The sequence below is a fragment of the Phocoena sinus genome, chromosome 17 (genome assembly GCF_008692025.1).
Source record: "Phocoena sinus isolate mPhoSin1 chromosome 17, mPhoSin1.pri, whole genome shotgun sequence".
NCBI lineage: Eukaryota > Metazoa > Chordata > Mammalia > Artiodactyla > Phocoenidae > Phocoena > Phocoena sinus.
In genome coordinates, this window is record NC_045779.1 from 60,557,663 (window position 1) to 60,576,878 (window position 19,216).

General features: G+C 40.8%; 1 protein-coding gene across 3 annotated transcripts in view; it reads left to right on the forward strand.

Moving 5' to 3' along the window:
- DEPTOR (DEP domain containing MTOR interacting protein) overlaps positions 1-9,261 on the forward strand; it is a 145,926-nt gene extending 136,665 nt beyond the window's left edge. The window contains exons 9-10 of one of the 3 annotated variants that reach the window (XR_004346516.1): positions 8,070-8,214; positions 9,088-9,261. Coding sequence is in view for 2 of the 3 variants with exons in the window: in XM_032610322.1 (XP_032466213.1) it covers positions 2,136-2,264 (129 nt within the window). In the remaining variant the exon portion in view is untranslated. Of the gene's footprint in view, positions 1-2,135; positions 3,616-8,069; positions 8,379-9,087 lie in introns of those variants that run through there. The other 2 variants (XM_032610322.1, XM_032610323.1) reach the window with 2 other exon arrangements.
- Positions 9,262-19,216: the final 9,955 nt, after the last annotated feature.

The window sequence follows — 19,216 nt, forward strand, 5'->3', positions numbered from 1 at the left end:
TCAATCCTAATTGTGCTTTTTCTGCTTAATACATTATTCATTCAGTTCATTCAACAATGAATATGTATTGATTATTCATCTCCTATTGCTGCTGTAACAAATTAACAAACTTGGTAACTTAAACAACGCAAATTTATTATCTTATAGTTCTGGAGTAAAAGGTCTAAAATAAAGGTATCAGTAGGTCTGCATTCCTTCTGTAGGTTCTGAGGGGAGCATCCATTTCCTTACCTTTTTCAACTTCTTAGAGGCCACCTGCATCCCTCAGCTCCTAGCCCCTTCCTCATATCAGTCTTGCTTCTGTGGTCACATCTCCTAATTCTGCCTTTGACTTTTTTTTTTTTTTCAGTACGCTGGCCTCTCACTGTTTGGCCTCTCCTGTTGCAGAGCACAGGCTCCGGACGCGCAGGCTCAGCGGCCATGGCTCACGGGCCCAGCCGCTCCGCGGCATGTGGGATCCTCCCAGACTGGGGCACGAACCTGTGTCCCCTGCGTGGGCAGGCAGACTCTCAACCACTGCTCCACCTGGGAAGTCCCTCTGCCTTTGACTATTTGTCTCCTTCTTATAAGTACCCTTGTGATTACATTGGGCCCACCTGGATAATCCCCATGTTAAGATCAGCTGATTAGCAGTCCAGTTCCATCTGCAACCTTAATTCCTTGTCCCCATGTCAACTAATATATTCACAGGTTCTGGGGATTAGGACATGGAACTCTTTGGGGGTTAGGGGTATCATTCAGCTCACCACCAGTGCCTACTATATGCCAAGCACCTTATAGATTTATATTCTGTTTGATTCTGTTTTGCTGAGTAGAAGTACTTATCACCGACAGCTGGAGATCTGTCCATTTTTCTATTTGAGAGATATAAACAAATCATTCCTGTCCAGTGTGCACTGTTCAGACACACAACAGATATACCATCTGTTAATCTGTGTCAGCTAAATGGAAAGTACCCAGCATCTGATGCCACCACCAACCTCAAGAGAAGCCCCTCCGTTTGAGGCAGTAGCTGTGATCAGTATTATATTCAGTATGACACATCCAAAGTGGCCGCTCATTGCTCAATAATGCTTTTTAAATTTTTTTATTGTAATTATCTGTCCTATCCTAGGTAGACTAATACTCACTTAGTTTGAAAGCTGACCTTTGTTGGCCTCATCCATTTTCGTAAGGATGGGAAATAGGGAAATGGGTGAAATTTGTCATCTCAACTGGGACACCATGGCAGGTGAAAGGAGAAACTATTAATAATCATGCAGGAATAATAGGTATAAAAGAAGACTGTTTGGGGAACACGAGGACATAGAATCTCGCTATAAACTGAGTCCAAATGAATAGTAACAGCCACAAACACTGTGATTATGAATAAGTATCGAGTACCCCATAGGTTCAGAGCACTGGAGTAGAAGCTTTACGTCCTTGACCTCATTTAATTCTTACAACAATCTTATAAGGTAGATAGTATGATTATTAATCACCCCTATTTTAGAGCCGAGGGAACTGAAGCTCAGGAATTTAAATACCTAGCTTAAGCTAGTAAGTTGCTGAGTTAGGGTTTAAACCCATGTTGGTAAAACGCTAAACCAAATGCTTTTTCTATTATACCGCCTTCCAGGAAAAGTATAGTTTCTTGGAACTTCTTAAATTGCAGTTGCTGGCCGGGTACAGTTGGGTACCAACGTAGGAAGTTACCTGTTAAAGATACACAATGTCTTTATTCTAGGTCTATGAAAAACCAGGAGCTCTAAGAGATGCTTTTTTTTTCTTTTAACATGCATAGTTTATTTTTTTTATTTTTTTGGAGTCTAGTTGATTTACAATGTTGTGTTAGTTTCTGCTGTACAGCAAAGTGAATCAGTTATACATATACATATATCAACTCTTTCTTTAGATTCTTCCCCCGTATAGGTCATTACAGAGTACTGAGTAGAGTTCTCTGTGCCACATAGTAGGCCCTTTTCCTTAGATTCCACATGTAAGCGATATCTCATGATACTTGTCTTCCTCTGACTGACGTCACTCAGTAGGAGAATCTCTAGGTCCTTCCATGTTGCTGCAGATGGAAGCGGGGAGTCCTAACCACTGGACCGCTAGGGAATTCAAGAGATGCTTTTTCTTTGTCCTTCCTTTAGGTCTGTCAGTTCGTCGTCTCTGTAAATGGGCTTAACGTACTGCACGTTGACTACCGGACGGTGAGCAACCTGATTCTGACGGGCCCACGGACGATTGTGATGGAGGTCATGGAGGAGTTAGAGTGCTGAGAGGGCAGCCCTCCCAGCCCATCCCGTGGCCTGCGGAGGATCAAAGGCAGAACAACACAAAGCTCTGCAATGACAAGACTTCTGTATACCTGGATGGTTTTGGACATACAGATCTTTTCTCCGTACATACACATCTTAATTTGAGTTTCACACACTGTTTCCCTGTTGAATGTGGAAGAACCGGGTAATACACCTTTTTAAAAAAAAACAACAAAAAAAAACGACTTACGTCAGTGTAGAAAAAGTTTGAGAAACAGAATTTTTTTTTATATAGTAGCATTGCCTTACACAATTTCCGTTTGCAGTTCTCATCCATTGTTTTATATCTTAGTTTGCAGAAAGTTGTTGAAATCCTTCTCTTGCCAAAAGAGCGATGTGCTAAAACCCCTTTCACAGGAGTCAATAAAGTAGTTTTTACAGACTTTAAGTTGTACTGTCACCAAATGAGCACGGAACTGTTTATTAGAGGATCTAGATTTCACCAAATTTCAAATTAAAACAACATCCAAAAGAATAGTACTTGTTAATTAGCATTTTGAAGGTTCTAAATCATTCAGTGCTTAAAAGCCATCAAATTTTGGACTTTTTCTTAATTCCTGCCTTTAGTATCAACTTTTCACTTAACATGTGTTTTCAGTTATGGCGTTGGTAAAAAACCAAAAACTTTATGATGGTATGGGTGGGGTAGATAGGGAGATAACTACTTAAAACTATGTGCTCTGTTTTCTCTTTCTGAGCCTACATCATTTTGTTCTATCAGGCAGCAACAGCAGCTTTCTAGAAATAATCCTGAATATGTTGAATGTCGAAACAGACAAGTTTGTATATACACATGTGATTCAAAATCACGCCTCTGGCAAGATTTCACTTTGAAGTTCTCCCTTTTTAAGTGAAATATTCTAGAACTTGGCCCATATATGATAAAACTTGAAACTAAATTGCCTTATTGGCCTGAATTTTCACTAGCTTTCTAGTGTGACATATTCTAAGGACATGACATGTTGCTTATTTGGCAGGATTATTTTTCACCAAAAGCAACTTCTTGTGTTGTAACTCTTCAGCTCACTTGTATATATGCGTGTTTCTTTTTTTGGTCTCAAAGAGAATGCATTTTGGGGCTTGGTGTATAGAGGAAGCTCCTCAACGTGCCAAATTAGGGAATCAGGGAATGCTCAATTCTTCTTATTTTCATATAATACATTCTGAACGACAAGGTTACTTTCTTACCATGTAGTAACAAAATATGAATGTTGTACCTTGGCCATTTTTGGGTGATAGGTTATCATAATGTAATGGTACTGGTGGAGTGGACATACCGTGTTAAAGATACCACATATATATGTTTCTGGCAGTCCAACTTTTCTGATCTGTAGCTTTAGTCAGAGAATAGGGCTTTGAAGTAATATAAGATGGCTAACATTAATACTGTCGATCTACATTTGAGAAATATTATCATCTCCGTGTGTATGTGCGTTTAAACTATGTGCCAGGCTGTGTGCTATGGCACTTTACATACGTGCTCTCTTTTAATACTCATCACAACCCAGCAAGGTTGGTATTATGCCCCCCATTTTTCAGACTTGAGAACTAAGCCTGAGCAAGTTTTAAAATGGTCTCAAGTTCACACAGTTGCAAGAACTACTAAGTGATAGAGCCTGGATTCAAACACAAGTTTATCTAATGCTAAAGCCCATGTTACTCCCTCTCCTACATTCCCCAGCCTTTCCGCATTTAGGGACCTTCCGTTGAGGGCTTATCTTGTACCCAGTGCTGTGCTAAAACTATACATTGCCTATCCTTACTGACCTGTGAGGTCAGTGTTGTCATCATCTCCATTTTACAACTTAGGAAATGGACTCATAAAAAGGTTAGTCATATACCCAAGGCCACACAGCTAGTAAGTGGGAAGCCTTACCATTAGGCTTTAAAAAAATGTATAACATCTTTAAAAGATAAGTCCTAGGGCTTCCCTGGTGGCACAGTGGTTGAGAGTCCGCCTGCCGATGCAGGGGACACAGGTTCGTGCCCTGGTCCGGGAAGGTCCCACATGCCGTGCAGCGGCTGGGCCCATGAGCCATGGTTGCTCTGGAGCCTGTGCTCCGCAGCGGGAGAGGCCACAACAGTGAGAGGCCCGCGTACCGCAAAAAAAAAAAAAAAAAAAAAGATAAGTCCTAAATGCCTCCTGTCTGCATGTATTCATTAACAGATAAAAGAAAGAGGAATGCCTTTTGGGCGTGGCGTCTTCTTGCTGCTACCTGTCCTTTTTATGCATGTCCCAATGCCCATTGTCTTGGACCTTGGCATAATACTACTTCCCTTCAGCCAGTCTAAGCACCAGAGAGGCATCTGCCTTTATTGACTTCACACAGCCCCTGCCTGTGAAATTTCTTTGATTCAGAGAGTGGCATTGATATCTTTGCTCAAATGAACACTAAGGTGAAGGAAGGAGGGAAGGAGGGAGGGAGGGAAGGAAGGAAGAAGGAAGAAGGAAGGATGGATGAAGGGAGGGAGGGAGGGAAGGAGGGAGGGAGGGAAGGAAGAAGGAAGGAAGGAAGGGAGGGAGCGAAGGAGGGAGGGAGGGAGGGAAGGAGGGAGGGTGGAAGAAGGAAGGGAGGATGGAAGGAAGGGAGGGAGGGAAAGAGGGAGGGAGGGAAGGAGGGAGGGTGGAAGAAGGAAGGGAGGATGGAAGGAAGGGAGGGAGGGAAGGAGGGAGGGAGGGAGGGAGGAAGGGAATAAAAGCAGGAAGGGAGGGTGGAACTGATTCCTCCTTTGACTCCCATCACCCTTAAAGTGCAAATGCCAGAGAATTCTATTTAAGGCCAAGAGAGCTTCACCTTAGCTATAGTCCCAGCCCACCCCTGGCATCCTCACCCTGTAGTTAAAGTGAAAGCTCCAGTCCCAAAAGGGCCCCGGTCTAGCTCCCTGCAGCCTTTGCCCGTGCAGTTTCTCCTCCCTAGAATATTATTCTCTCTCCTTCTTTGCCTGGAAAAATCTGTCTTATTAATTCCCCTTAGGTATTCTTAGATATTACCTCTGAGAAATCTTTGCCAGCAATCTAGTTCTGGGATTGATGCCCTTCTCTAAATTCCCATGGACCCCTATACACCACCCTCTTGTGACGAGAGCACTGATGACATTTCCTTTGAAATTGTCCCATTACACGTCTGTCTCGCTGACTACACTCTAAGCAACTGCGGAGCAGGAACTATGTCTTGCTGCCCAGGTGGTCCCTTCACCTAGCACAGTTCCTAACACAGAGCAGCATGTCAGCTATCCATTGCTGTCTAGCAAATCAACCCAAAGCATACCTTATAACACTACTTATTTGCTCCTGATCCTGTGGGTTGGCCTTTTGGGCAAAGCTCTGCTAGGATGACCGGCCACAGCTTGATGTGGTACGGGTTGGGTTCAAACAAACATCTGTGGTCAGGGAGCGTGTCGATTGCGGGGCTGGCTGATTGTGGATGGCTTTGTGCATGTATCTCGCTGTTGGCTGGGGCTGTTGGCTGGGGTGCCTCAGTTCACTTCATGTGGCCTTTCCCCATAGCTAGCCCAGGCTTTCTCGTTAGGCCTCATGAGATCAAAGAGGGGGAGCATGGAAACTGCAAGACCTTTTGTGGACTTGCTTGGAAGTCACAGTGTCACCTCCACAGCATTTTGTTGGCCAAAGCAAGTCACAAAGCTAGCCCAGAATCAAGAGGCTGGGAAACAGACTTCCTTTTGATGGGAGGAGCTGCAAAGAATCTGGCCATTTTTAACCCACTAAGACTAGGTACTCACTTTTTTTGAATAAAGGACCAAAAACTTAACCTAGTTACTGAAAGGCTCCAGCTATCCAGATGTAAATTACCGACCAACCACTGGGTAGAAGTACAACAGTTGTGAATAAAGCCCCACGCCTAATGAAAACTAGAGTCAGAAAAATCCTGAAATAATAGCGCTGCATGGAGCCACGGAGAGCACGGTTTCTATTCTTTGCATTTTGCTGAGGTGTGGAGTGGTCAGGTGGCGCGCCCATACTCATGAGGCTTGTTGGGGCCAGAGCCTGGGCCAAACACCAGCCTCCCGCCCTCCAATCCTATGTCCTTATATAGCCTCCTGCAGTGGAGGGTAGTGGCGTGAAAACAGGCCTTTGGCTTTGGATTATTCATAAAATGCAGTTGTGCCGTGTACCTGTGCAGGTGAAGGATACATACTTTAATTAACTCAGGCCTTGAGTTGTTAAATCATATCATTAAAAAATAAATATTTTATGTGATATTTTGACAGTTGAACGGCTTTAAAATTTAGAAGCTCCATTCCTAAATGTAACACCAAGAATGATTCTAAATTAACAGTAAGCAGTATTTCTAAGAGCTTTTATTTCCTATGTATGTGTGTGTCTGTGTGTATTGTGTGTGAGAGTTCACTCATGGAGAATCCCTGAAATGGCTTACTTTGTTCCTAGAGAAAACACTTTTGGTTTTTCAGGTGTTTGTGTAATGTGTCTGTGTTTTTGTGATAGAGACAGAAATCATTTTTCGTTAATTCTTTAGCATAGGATTTGAAAGCCATGTTGGTTAATTCTGCTGTAGAGAGAAAAATGCAGCTGCCTTTTGGGTTGGTTCTGTTATCTGATGTTTTCTTACTAATATCTGATAAATAATTGTATAAATTGATACATTTCTAGTTGAGAAATGGTGGGTAACATGAAGAAGATATCCATGTTTGAGTAGATTAGATACTGTCAGCTTCACACTACCTTATAAAAGGTGAATGCATTGGAGTGGTAGCAATTAATAATTTAAAAATCATTGCTTTCGGGCCAGAATTGAGTCTCACGTTTCCAAATACTCGTTACTTTCAAATATGTTGTGAAAATAATCTGCTTTTAAGATCTACTTGAATGATGTTGACTATTCTCTCCCATTGAATATGAATCCTGTTTCATTTTGGTTATACATGATCAGAATAACTCTAGAACATTTCAGTTTTGCAAATTGGTTGGAGTCTATTGGTGTCATTGACCATGGCTTTACTCATTTAAGGCAGAATTTCAGGTGTAATGTTTGTCCTCAGTTCAATACCAAAAGGACAAATCTGCAGTGTACCGAAAGGAAGTTCATCATCAAAGTTAGCATATGGTATTGTCAAATGCATTAATATATGTACCTAATATATATGTTTATTTTTAAATTAGGTTAAAATTTATTTTCTCCATTTCTTAAACATTATAGCAAAATACTTAAAATTATAATATGAAAATACAGTATAGCATGAAATAAATGTTCAATTTTTAAAACAATGACTTTAGGGTTCCAGCCTTTTCTGTCTTTTAGAACAAATTAGCCATTTTTTTTACCCTAAGAAAGGGTTGCACTATAAAGCTGATCTACTACTAACGTATCAGAGAAAACACATGGGACTCATATCTAATTCTCTAGTGTAGCCAAAAGTGCCATTTGTAAAACTACTTAATGATGGATGTTTTCTGAAGCTCTTTTGCCTGGGGGAAAAAAAAAAGTGCATTAAAAAGCTTTTTCTGTAGTGTATTTGATTTGGAATCATTTCCTCACTACACAGTTACTGATGCGTGTTATGGAATAGTCTATGTGGAAATATGCTATGTCGTTGTTTACTATTTTGAGAGAATGCTATTTTTTTGCTTTTTGTTTTTTTTCAACTAATTAGGAAATCAGTTACACAATTCAGTATGTGTAGGGTAGAAGTATGGAGATGAGTGGTTATTCAGACTACACGCAGTATTAACCAAAAGGACTTTACATTTTTCTCTCATTTATTCACTTGCTCTTTCATTCATTCAAGAAACCTCACTGAGGACCCGTGTTTTGCTGGACAGTATATATAGGCCCTGGATGTATAAAACTGAGTAGACCGGACCCTGGATTCAGCTCATCCTTCAAGAGTCACCTCTAGGCCTGTCTCCTAGAAGACTTCTCTCCATGGAGAGGTGGGAATATGAAATCCTGGGTTGACACGGGTGTTTTAATATCACAAACCACCATCCAACCCCAGAACCAGAACACTGACAACTTATATTTAAACCGTTGTCTCCTTCCCAATCCTGTCCCGCACTTTCCCTTACCCAGGGAAAGCACAATGGCAAATGTTGAGTTTACCATTCATTCTCTTGTTCTTTTTTTTGGCTGTGCAGTGGTGAAAGCGCTGAGTCTTAACCACTGGACTGCCAGGGAGTTCCCCACTGTTCTTTTTGTTCTTAATCATTGTTTAGGTTTTTTAAAAAATGAACTTAATTAGAAGAACATCAAGTTTTATATAAACTTCTGGGACTCGCTTGTTTTCATTCAAGATTATATTACTAAGATTCTTCTAGATTTTTATATGTAGTTGTAATTAATTCATTTTTTACAGCTTCATAAATTTCCAGAGCACAAATTATTTGTCTGTTTTCTTGACAATGGGCATTTGGGTTGTTTCCATTGTTGTTGTTGTCATAAGTAGGATTACTATGAACATTCTGATATCATCTCCTGGGTTCAAGTGTAGGAGTTTCTCTTCGGTATCCACAAGAATCTGAGTCATAGGAAATGTGAATACTAAGTCTACAAGATCACATGTAACTAGTTTGCAAAGTGGTTTAACCAATGTAGTTGCCCATCTGAAATATAAAAGTGATATATGTTAATCAGTATCTTATCCAACACCTATATTCTGAAACTTCTTAATTTTTGTCAAATGTTTATTTGGTCAATGATATTGAGAATTCTAATTTGCTGCAAAGTTCATAAAGTTTAAAGCACAAAAAATGTAAGAAGTCATTTGTGATCCTAACTTAGTATATCAGTGTCTTCTTTACGCACAGGCTGTCTTTGAAACTTTTTACCCTACAACAACTCTGTGATTTTGATGAGACAAGGATTACTGGAAGCCATGTAACATCTTCAAAAACACCCAACAAAGAATTTATTAAGCACCTACTATGGGCCTGTCACTAAATCTTTCCCAAACAGCGGTAAATAAGAAAGGTTCCAGTCCTTATGAAGTTTATATATTCTTGGGGGACTAAAAGAAGTTCTGCACCCAGTTCCATTGTGGGGGGTTCCTCCAGCACTACCAAGCGATGCTCCAACACCAACGAGGTGTCCTATAATTCAACCTAATTCTGACACTACCCGGATACAGCATTAGATTCCACAGTTTAAGGGTTCACACCTACAAGACTGCCACTCCCCTTCACTTCAGCTGCCAATTGCAAGCCCAGGTTATCACCTGTGCTTCTGATTGAATGGATCAGAGGTTCTCATGACCCTTTCCTTGTGTTTGACTAATTTGCTAGAGCAGCTCACAGAAAGCAGAGAAATGTTTTACTTATTAGATTACTGCTTTATTATAAAAGGATATAACTCAGGAATGGACAGATGGAAGAGATGCACGGGGAATGGTATGGGGAAAGGGCATGAAGCTTCCATGTCTCCTCAGAACATGCCACTCTCCCTAAATCTCTATGTGTTCTACAACCCCAAAGCTTTCACAATCCCAATCTTTTCACTTTTTATTTATTTCATTTATTATTTTAATTTTTGAATTTTATTTTTTTACACAACAGGTTCTTATTAGTTATCTGTTTTATACATATTAGTATATATGTGTCAATCCCAATCTCCCAATTCATTCTACCACCACCACCAACCCCGCCGCTTTCCCCCCTTGGTGTCCATACATTTGTTCTCTACATCTGTGTCTCTATATCTGTCCTGCAAACAGGTTCATCTGTACCATTTTTCTAGGTTCCACATATATGTGTTAATATATGATACTTGTTTTTCTCTTTCTGACTTACGTCACTCTGTATGACAATCTCTACATCCATCCACATCTCTACAAACGGCCCAATTTCTTTCCTTTTTATGACTGAGTAATATTCCATTGTATATATGTTCCACATCATCTTTATCCATTTGTCTGTCAGTGGGTATTTAGGTTGTTTCCATGACCTGGCTATTGTAAATACTGCTGCAATGAACACTGGGGTGCATGTGTCTTTTTGAATTATGGTTTTCTCTGGGTATATGCCCAGTAGTGGGATTGCTGGGTTATATGGTAATTCTCTTTTTAGTTTTTTAAGGAACCTCCATACTGTTCTCCATAGTGGCTGTATCAGTTTACATTTCCACCAACAGTGCAAGAGGGTTCCCTTTTCTCCACACCCTCTCCAACATTTGTTGTTTGTACATTTTCTGATGATGCCCATTCTAACTGGTGTGAGGTGATACCTCATTGTAGTTTTGATTTGCATTTCTCTAATAATTAGTGATGTTGAGCAGCTGTTCTTGTGCTTCTTGGCCATCTGTATATCTTCTTTGGAGAAATGTCTACTTAGGTCTTCTGCCCATTTTTGGATAGGGTTGTTTGTTTTTTTAATATTGAGTGGCATGAGCTCTTTATATATTTTGGAGATTAATCCTTTGTCGGTAGATTCGTTTGCAAATATTTTCTCCCATTCTGAGGGTTGTCTTTTCGTCTTGTTTGTAGTTTCCTTTGCTGTGCAAAAGCTTTTAAGTTTCATTAGGTCCCATTTGTTTATTTTCGTTTTTATTTCCATTACTCTAGGAGGTGGATCAAAAAACATCTTGCTGTGATTTATGTCAAAGAGTGTTCTTCCTGTGTTTTCCTCTAAGAGTTTTATAGTGTCCGGTCTTACATTTAGGAATCTAATCCATTTTGAGTTTATTTTTGTGTATGGTGTTAGGGAGTGTTCTAATTTCATTCTTTTACATGTAGCTGTCCAGTTTTCCCAGCACCACTTATTGAAGAGACTATCTTTTCTCCATTGTGTATTCTTGCCTCCTTTGTCATAGATTAGTTGACCGTAAGTGCGTGGGTTTATCTCTGGGCTTTCTATCCTGTTCCATTGATCTATATTTCTGTTTTTTGTGGCAGTACCATATTGTCTTGATTACTGTAGCTTTGTGGTATAGTCTGAAGTCAGGGAGCCTGATTCCTCCAGCTCCATTTTTCTTTCTCAAAATTGCTTTGGCTATTCGGGGTCTTTTGTGTTTCCATACAAATTGTGAAATTTTTTGTTCTAGTTCTGTGAAATATGCCATTGGTAGTTTGATAGCGATTGCATTGAATCTGTAGATTGCTTTGGGTAGTATAGTCATTTTTACAATGTTGATTCCTCCAATCCAAGAACATGGTATATCTCTCCCTCTGTTTGTATCATCTTTAATTACTTTCATCAGTGTCTTCTAGTTTTCTGCATACAGGTCTTTTGTTTCCTTAGGTAGGTTTATTCCTAGGTATTTAATTCTTTTTGTTGCAATGGTAAATGGGAGTGTTTCCTTAATTTCTCTTTCAGATTTTTCATCATTATTGTATAGGAATACAAGAGATCTCTGTGCATTAATTTTGTATCCTGCAACTTTACCAAATTCATTGATTAGCTCTAGTAGTTTCCTGGTGCATCTTTAGCATTCTCTATGTATAGTATAATATCATCTGCAAACAGTGACAGTTTTACTTCTTCTTTTCCAATTTGTATTCCTTTTATTTCTTTTTCTTCTCTGATTGCCATGGCTAGGACTTGCAAAACTATGTTGAATAATACTGGTGTGAGTGGACATCCTTGTCTTGTTCCTGATCTTAGAGGAAATACTTTCAGTTTTTCACCTTTGAGAATGACGTTTGCTGTGGGTTTGTTGTATATGGCCTTTATTATGTTGAGGTAGGTTCCCTCTATGCCCACGTTCTGAAGAGTTTTTATCATAAATGGGTGTTGAATTTTGTCAAAAGCTTTTCCGGCATCTATTGAGATGATCATGTGGTTTTTCTCCTTCAACTTGTTAATATGGTGTATCACATTGATTGATTTGCATACATTGAAGAATCCTTGCATCCCTGGGATAAATCCCACTTGATCATGGTGTATGATCCTTTTAATGTGTTGCTGGATTCTGTTTGCTAGTATTTTGTTGAGGATTTTTGCATCTGTATTCATCACTGATACTGGTCTGTAATTTTCTTTTTTTGTAGTATCTTTGTCTGGTTTTGGTATCAGGGTGATGGTGGCCTCATAGAATGAGTTTGGGAGTGTTCATTCCTCTGCAATTTTTTGGAAGAGTTTGAGAAGGATGGGTGCTAGCTCTTCTCTGAATGTTTGGTAGAATTCACCTGTGAAGCCATCTGGTCCTGGACTTCTGTTTGTTGGAAGATTTTTAATCACAGTTTCAATTTCATTACTTGTGATTGGTCTGTTCATATTTTCTGTTTCTTCCTTGTTCAGTCTTGGAAGGTTATACCTTTCTAAGAATTTGTCCATTTCTTCCAGGTTGTCCACTTTATTGGCATAGAGTTGCTTGTAGTAGCCTCTTATGATGCTTTGTATTTCTGCAGTGTCCGTTGTAACTTCTTTTTCATTTCTAATTTTATTGATTTGAGTCCTCCCCCTTTTTTTGATGAGTCTGGCTAAAGGTTTATCAATTTTGTTTATCTTCTCAAAAAACCAGCTTTTAGTTTTATTAATGTTTGCTATTGTTTTTATCTCATTTATTTCTGCTCTGCTTTTTATGATTTCTTTCCTTCTACTAACGTTGGGTTTTGTTTGTTCTTCTTTCTCTAGTTCCTTTAGGTGTAAGGTTAGATTGTTTATTTGAGAATTTTCTTGTTTCTTAAGGTAGGCTTGTATTGCTATAAACTTCCCTCTTGGAACTGCTTTTACTGCATCCCATAGGTATTGGATCGTCGTGCTTTCCTTGGCATTTGTCTCTAGGTATTTTTTGATTTTCTCTTTGGTTTCTTCACCGATCTCTTGGTTATATAGTAACCTATTGTTTAGCCTCCATGTGTTTGTGTTTTTTACGTTTTTTTCCCTGTAATTGATTTGTAATCTCATAGCACTGTGGTGAGAAAAGATACTTGATATGATTTCAATTTGCTTAAATTTACCGAGGCTTGATTTGTGACCCAAGATGTGATCTATCCTGGAGAATGTTCTGTGTGCACTTGAGAAGAAGTGTAATCTGCTGTTTTTGGATGGAATGTCCTATAAATATCAATTAAATTTATCTGGTCTATTTTGTCATTTAAAGCTTGTGTTTCCTTAGTAATTTTCCGTCTGGATGATCTGTCCATTGGTGTAAGTGAGGTGTTAAAGTCCCCCACTATTACTGTGCTACTGTCAGTTTCCTCTTTTATAGCTGTTAGCAGTTGCCTTATGTATTGAGGTGCTCGTATGTTGGGTACATATATGTTTATAGTTATTATACCTTCTTCTTGGATTGATCCCTTGATCATTATGTACTGTCCTTCCTTGTCTCTTGCAACATTCTTTATTTTAAAGTCTATTTTGTCTGATATAAGTATTGCTACTCCAGCTTTCTTTTGATTTCCATTTGCATGGAATATCTTTTTCCATCCCCTCACTTTCAGTCTGTATGTGTCCCTAGGTCTGAAGTGGGTCTCTTGTAGGCAGCATATATATGGGTCTTGTTTTTGTATCCATTCAGCGAGCCTGTGTCTTTTGGTTGGAGCATTTAATCCATTCACGTTTAAGGTAATTATCGATATGTATGTTCCTGTGACCATTTTCTTAATGGTTTTGGGTTTGTTTTTGTAGTTCCTTTTCCTCTCTTGTGTTTCCCACTTAAAGAAGTTGCTTTAGTGTTTGTTGTAGAGCTGGTTTGGTGGTGCTGAATTCTCTTAGCTTTTGCCAGTCTGTAAAGCTTTTGATTTTTCTGTCGAATCTGAATGAGATACTTGCCGGGTAGAGTAATCTTGGTTGTAGGTTCTTCCCTTTCATCACTTTAAATATATCATGCCACTCCCTTCAGGCTTGTAGAGTTTCTGCTGAGAAATCAGCTGTTAACCTTCTGGGAGTTCCCTTGTATTTGTCATTTTTCCCTTGTTGCTTTCAATAAATTTTCTTTGTCTTTAATTTTTGTTAATTTGATTACTATGTGTCTCAGAGTGTTTTTCCTTGGGTTTATCCTGCCTGGGACTCTCTGCACTTCCTGGACTTGGGTGGCTATTTCCTTTCCCATGTTAGGGAAGTTTTCGACTCCAATCTCTTCAAATATTTTCTCGGGTCCTTTCTCTCTCTCTCTTCTCTTTCTGGGACCCCTATAATGTGAATGTTGGTGCGTTTAATGTTGTCCCAGAGGTCTCTTGGGCTGTCTTCATTTCTTTTCATTCTTTTTTCTTTATTCTGTTCCACGGCAGTGAATTCCACCATTCTGTCTCCCTGGTCACTTATCCGTTCTTCTGCCTCAGTTATTCTGCTATTGATTCCTTCTAGTGTATTTTTCATTTCAGTTATTGTATTGTTCATCTCTGTTTGTTTGTTCTTTAATTCTTCTAGGTCTTTGTTAAACATTTCTTGCACGTTCTCGTTCTTTGCCTCCATTCTTTTTCCGAAGTCCTGGATCATCTTCACTATCATTATTCTGAATTCTTTTTTTGGAATGTTGCCTGTCTCCACTTCATTTAGTTGTTTTCTGGGTTTTATCTTGTTCCTTCATCTGGTACAAAGTCCTCTGCCTTTTCATTTTGTCTATCTTTCTGTGAATGTGGTTTTCCTCCCACATGTTCCAGTGTTGTAGTTCTTACTTCTGCTGTCTGCCCTCTGGTGGATGAGGCTATCTAAGAGGCATGTTCAAGCTTTCTGATGAGAGGGACTGGTGGTGGGTAGAGCTCAGTGTTGTTCTGGTGGGCAGAGCCCAGTAAAACTTTTATCCACTTGTCTGCTGATGGGTGGGGTTGGGTTCCCTCCCTGGTAGTTGTTTGGCTTGAGGCAACCCAGCACTGGAGCCTACCTGGCTCTTTGGTGGGACTAATGGTGGACTCTGGGAGGGCTCACGCCAAGGAGTACTTCCCAGAACATCTGCTGCTAGTGTCCTTGTCCCCACGGTGAGCCACAGCCACACCCTGCCTCTGCAGGAGAGCCTCCAACACTAACAGTTAGGTCTGGTTCAGTCTCCTATGGGGTCACTGCTCATTTCCCTGGGTCCCGATGCACACACTACTTTGTGTGTGCCCTGCAAGGTGGAGTCTCTGTTTCCCCCAGTCCTGTCAAAGTCCTGCAATCAAATCCTGCTAGGCTTCAAAGTCTGATTTGCTGGGAATTCCTCCTCCCATTGCCGGACCCCCAGGTTGGGAAGCCTGACGTGGGGCTCAGAACCTTCAATCCAGTGGGTGGACTTCTGTGGTATACGTGTTCTCCAGTTTGTGAGTCACCCACCCTGCAGTCATGGGATTTGGTTTTATTGTGATTGCTCCCCTCCTACCATCTCACTGGGGCTTCTCCTTTGTCTTTGGAGGTGGGGTATCTTTTCTGGTGAGTTTCAGTGTCTTCCTGTTGATGATTGTTCAGCAGTTAGTTGTGATTCTGGTGCTCTCGCAAGAAGGAGTGAGCGCTTGTCCTTCTACTCCGCCATCTTCAAGAGCCAACCTTTTGATTTTTTAAATGGAGGTTTCATTACACTGGCATGATTAATTAAATCTTTGGCTGTTGGCAGTCAATTCAACCTCCAGTCCCTTTCCCCTCCCCAGAGGTCAGGGAGGTGGGATTCAAAGTTCCAACCCTGTAATCACATGGTTGGTTCTTCTGGCAACCACCTTTAGGTGTGTGTGGAAAGTCACCTCATTAACATAACACAAGACACCTTTATTGCTCTCATCACTTCGGAAATTCCAAAGGTTTTAGGAGTTCTGTGCCAGAAATGGAACGAAGACCAAATATGTCTTATTATGAATCACAACATCACAGAGACATAGAAAATAATTATATAAATAGAATAATTCATTTTAGATGGGAGTAAGTCGTAAGACGTAAATGAAACCAGATGGGGTGATAGAGAATGACCAGGATTTCATGCAGTGGTTAGTGAAAACAGCTGCCACATTACTCATTTTCAGTGGGGCACCTCTCACGTGACGGTCCATGTGGACAGCGCCCCCTGGAGTTATGCAGTGCAACAGCCTTGAGGAAAAGCTTCTACAAACTTAATGTTTTGAGTTAATGCCTAAAGGATGGCCTTGAACAAGCCTTAAAGAAGGACTGCAGGTAAAGGAAGCAAGTCTAAAGGAACTGAAGCTGGAAAGGTTGTGAGGGTTAAGGGCTCTGGATACATACAGGCCTGGATTCAGATTCTAGCTGTAGCACTTATGAGCACATCCAGTTACTCACCTCTGAGGCATCAATTTCCTTGTCTGTAAAATGAGGATACCAGTACCCACCCCATCTGACTATGAAAATTAAATGAGATAGTGCATGTAAAATGCTCACTCTTGTGCCTGATCCATACTAAATAACCAATAATTGGATGTTTCTCTTGTTTTGTTTGTGTACTAAATGGAAAAGAAAATGCTCTCTGGGCTTCCCTGGTGGTGCGGTCATTGCGAGTCAGCCTGCTGATGCCCCGGGTTCGTGCCCCGGTCCGGGAAGATCCCACGTGCCGTGGAGCGGCTGGGCCCGTGAGCTGTGGCCGCTGAGCCTGTGCGTCCGGAGCCTGTGCTCTGCAACGGGAGAGGCCACAGCAGTGAGAGGCCCGTGTACCGCCAAAAAAAAAAAAAAAAAAAAAAAAAAAAATTGCTCTCTGGAGAAGCTAGACTTTTCCCTAAACTCATGTCAACTTACTTGTACCTGGGACTGGACTTCAGGCCCCCCAAATGATCGGTCAGTGCTCTTTTCAGTACATCTCTCTGTGCCTTGGGTTTCTCATTTTTGAGAAATAACAATCTCATAAGACTCTTATGGAGATTAATGAGTTAATACATTTAAAGGTCTTGGTATAGTGCCTGGCAAGTAGTTAAGTACTCCAGAAACAACTAATGATAGCTATTGTTACCATTTTTAGTACTATACCATGCTGATTATCTGATACCTTGAAAGACCCACACGAATCCATAAGATCGCCTTTATATATTGTGTGTACATATATGTTTTCATCACCGACAATATGTTACTGAACCAAACTCAGGTTTGCTTTCCTGTGCACAGTGAAGCCAATCTACTGACACCAGGTTATGGTGAAGGAAAGGGCAGCATTTATTTTAACAGTGCCAATACAAGGAGGATGGGTGGCTCCTGCTCTAAAACCCTGAACTCCCCAATGGTTTTCAGCTAAAAGTTTTTATAGGCATAATTTGGGTGAGGGCTGCAGGGTGTGTGGCTTTCTTCCAATTGGTTGGTGGTGAGATAACTGGGTGGTACTCCAGGAATCTTGGGCTCAGCCTGAAGTTACCACCTGGGTGGGGGCCTTAGTTCCTGCAGAACTCAATGATATTGTGATGTATATTCCTTGAGGAAGAACCAGGACCCTGCCTCAAGGCTGCACTGTTGTTGCTTGACTGCTCCTCCCTTGTTTCTGCATTTGCTCCCTTCCTGGTTTTTTTGTTGTTGTTGTTGTTTGTTTGTTTGTATATTGGTGGCTTTCGGGGATCTTAGTTCCCTGACTAGGGATTACGCCTGGGCCTGGCAGTGAAAGCACTGGAGTCCTAACCACTGGTCTGCCAGAGAATTCCCTTCTGGCACTTTAAGATCCTGTTAAGGAAGCAATAGTCATCAATTGTTGTGCCCCACATTCCTTGGCAAACACTATCTCTCAGGGTATATTGGAGACTTAGTTTTGATTATAAAGGAAGTTCTTTTCCTGAGCACACCTTAACTGAGACATCATTCCATTTGTCCATCTGTCTTTAGTGGGCAGCTTCCCAAGTCTAGAGATTTAGAACTCATGCCAGAATTATGTAAGCAAAGATCACCACCTTGTGCTTCTGTTGGCACAAGCTTTCTGCAGGCAGGGAGTGGAGACACGGGTTGCTGCTTGCTTTGTACATCTGATGAAGGTAGTGAGCAAAATAATGGAGTGCTCTGTGAGGAAGTTGGTGAAGTGTCTCCTGTCCTTACATCTGGGATTTGACAACTCTTTTCCTTTGCCTGTCATTCTGACTTTCTTTCTTTGCCTCCTGGGACCCCATAGCATCTTCTAAATACCCTTTGTTCCCTTGGGGTTAAACATTAAACTCATTTCTTCCTGAAGTCTGAAATGTCTGGGTCCACAGAGGCCAATTCATAATATAAACTTTATGAAGGTGGCTAGTGACACGTCTTGAGATCCAACCTGAGTGGATGGGTCTTGGGTGGATAGGCCAGTGAGGAGATGAAAGGAAGAGAGAAGAAGGGCATTTGTCCTGTTACCCTAACTTTGAAAATGTGTATGTGAATGTAACCAAAACTCTGAGAGGAGCCCAGATTTTACAAGTTCTGGATGTTTCTGCCACCGTGAAATGTGAAGAAGTAGAATACTTGCCCTTATTCTTGAGCCTGGGAAACCCATGGACCATGTGACTCGGGAACATGAAGGTGCATTCATGATTAAGCAGAGAGACTCCCAGGACTGGTGTTTCATAGCAGGAAAGGGAAGGAAACAAATGCTGTGAGCTCTAAGGAAGACGAGTCTGCACATGTCAGACCAGCCAGTCTGTGTGAGACGAAGAACCCCTGTTTTTTTCAGATTTTCTTTCAGTCAATCTGAGCTACATTGGATATAAAAAACTGTTTCTAGTGCTTTCCTTGCTTGAAACAGAATGAGGGGAGTTCCCCGGTGGCCCAGTGGTTAGGACTCTGCATTTCCAGGGACACGGGTTTGATCCCTGGTTGACCCCACAAGCCACGTGGCGCAGCCAAAGAAAGGAAAAAAAAAAGAAGAAGGGGAACGAGGAGGAGGTACTATACCATCTTTTTGTTTGTTATCACCAGCCGGTAATGCACTCACTTACTTCTCTCCTTACCAGTCCATGGTCTTTGTTTTCCTTCTTGCTGACGAGAATTAGCTTGTCCCGTACCCCACACTTCCACATTACTGTATAAATGGAAACAAAAGTATGAAATCACAATCATCTCTTTTTACATTGGTAAGAGACTTTGTAAATTTGCTGGCTGGTTTATTCTGTCATGCAATGAATGGAGAAACAGTCCTAGAAAAATTAGT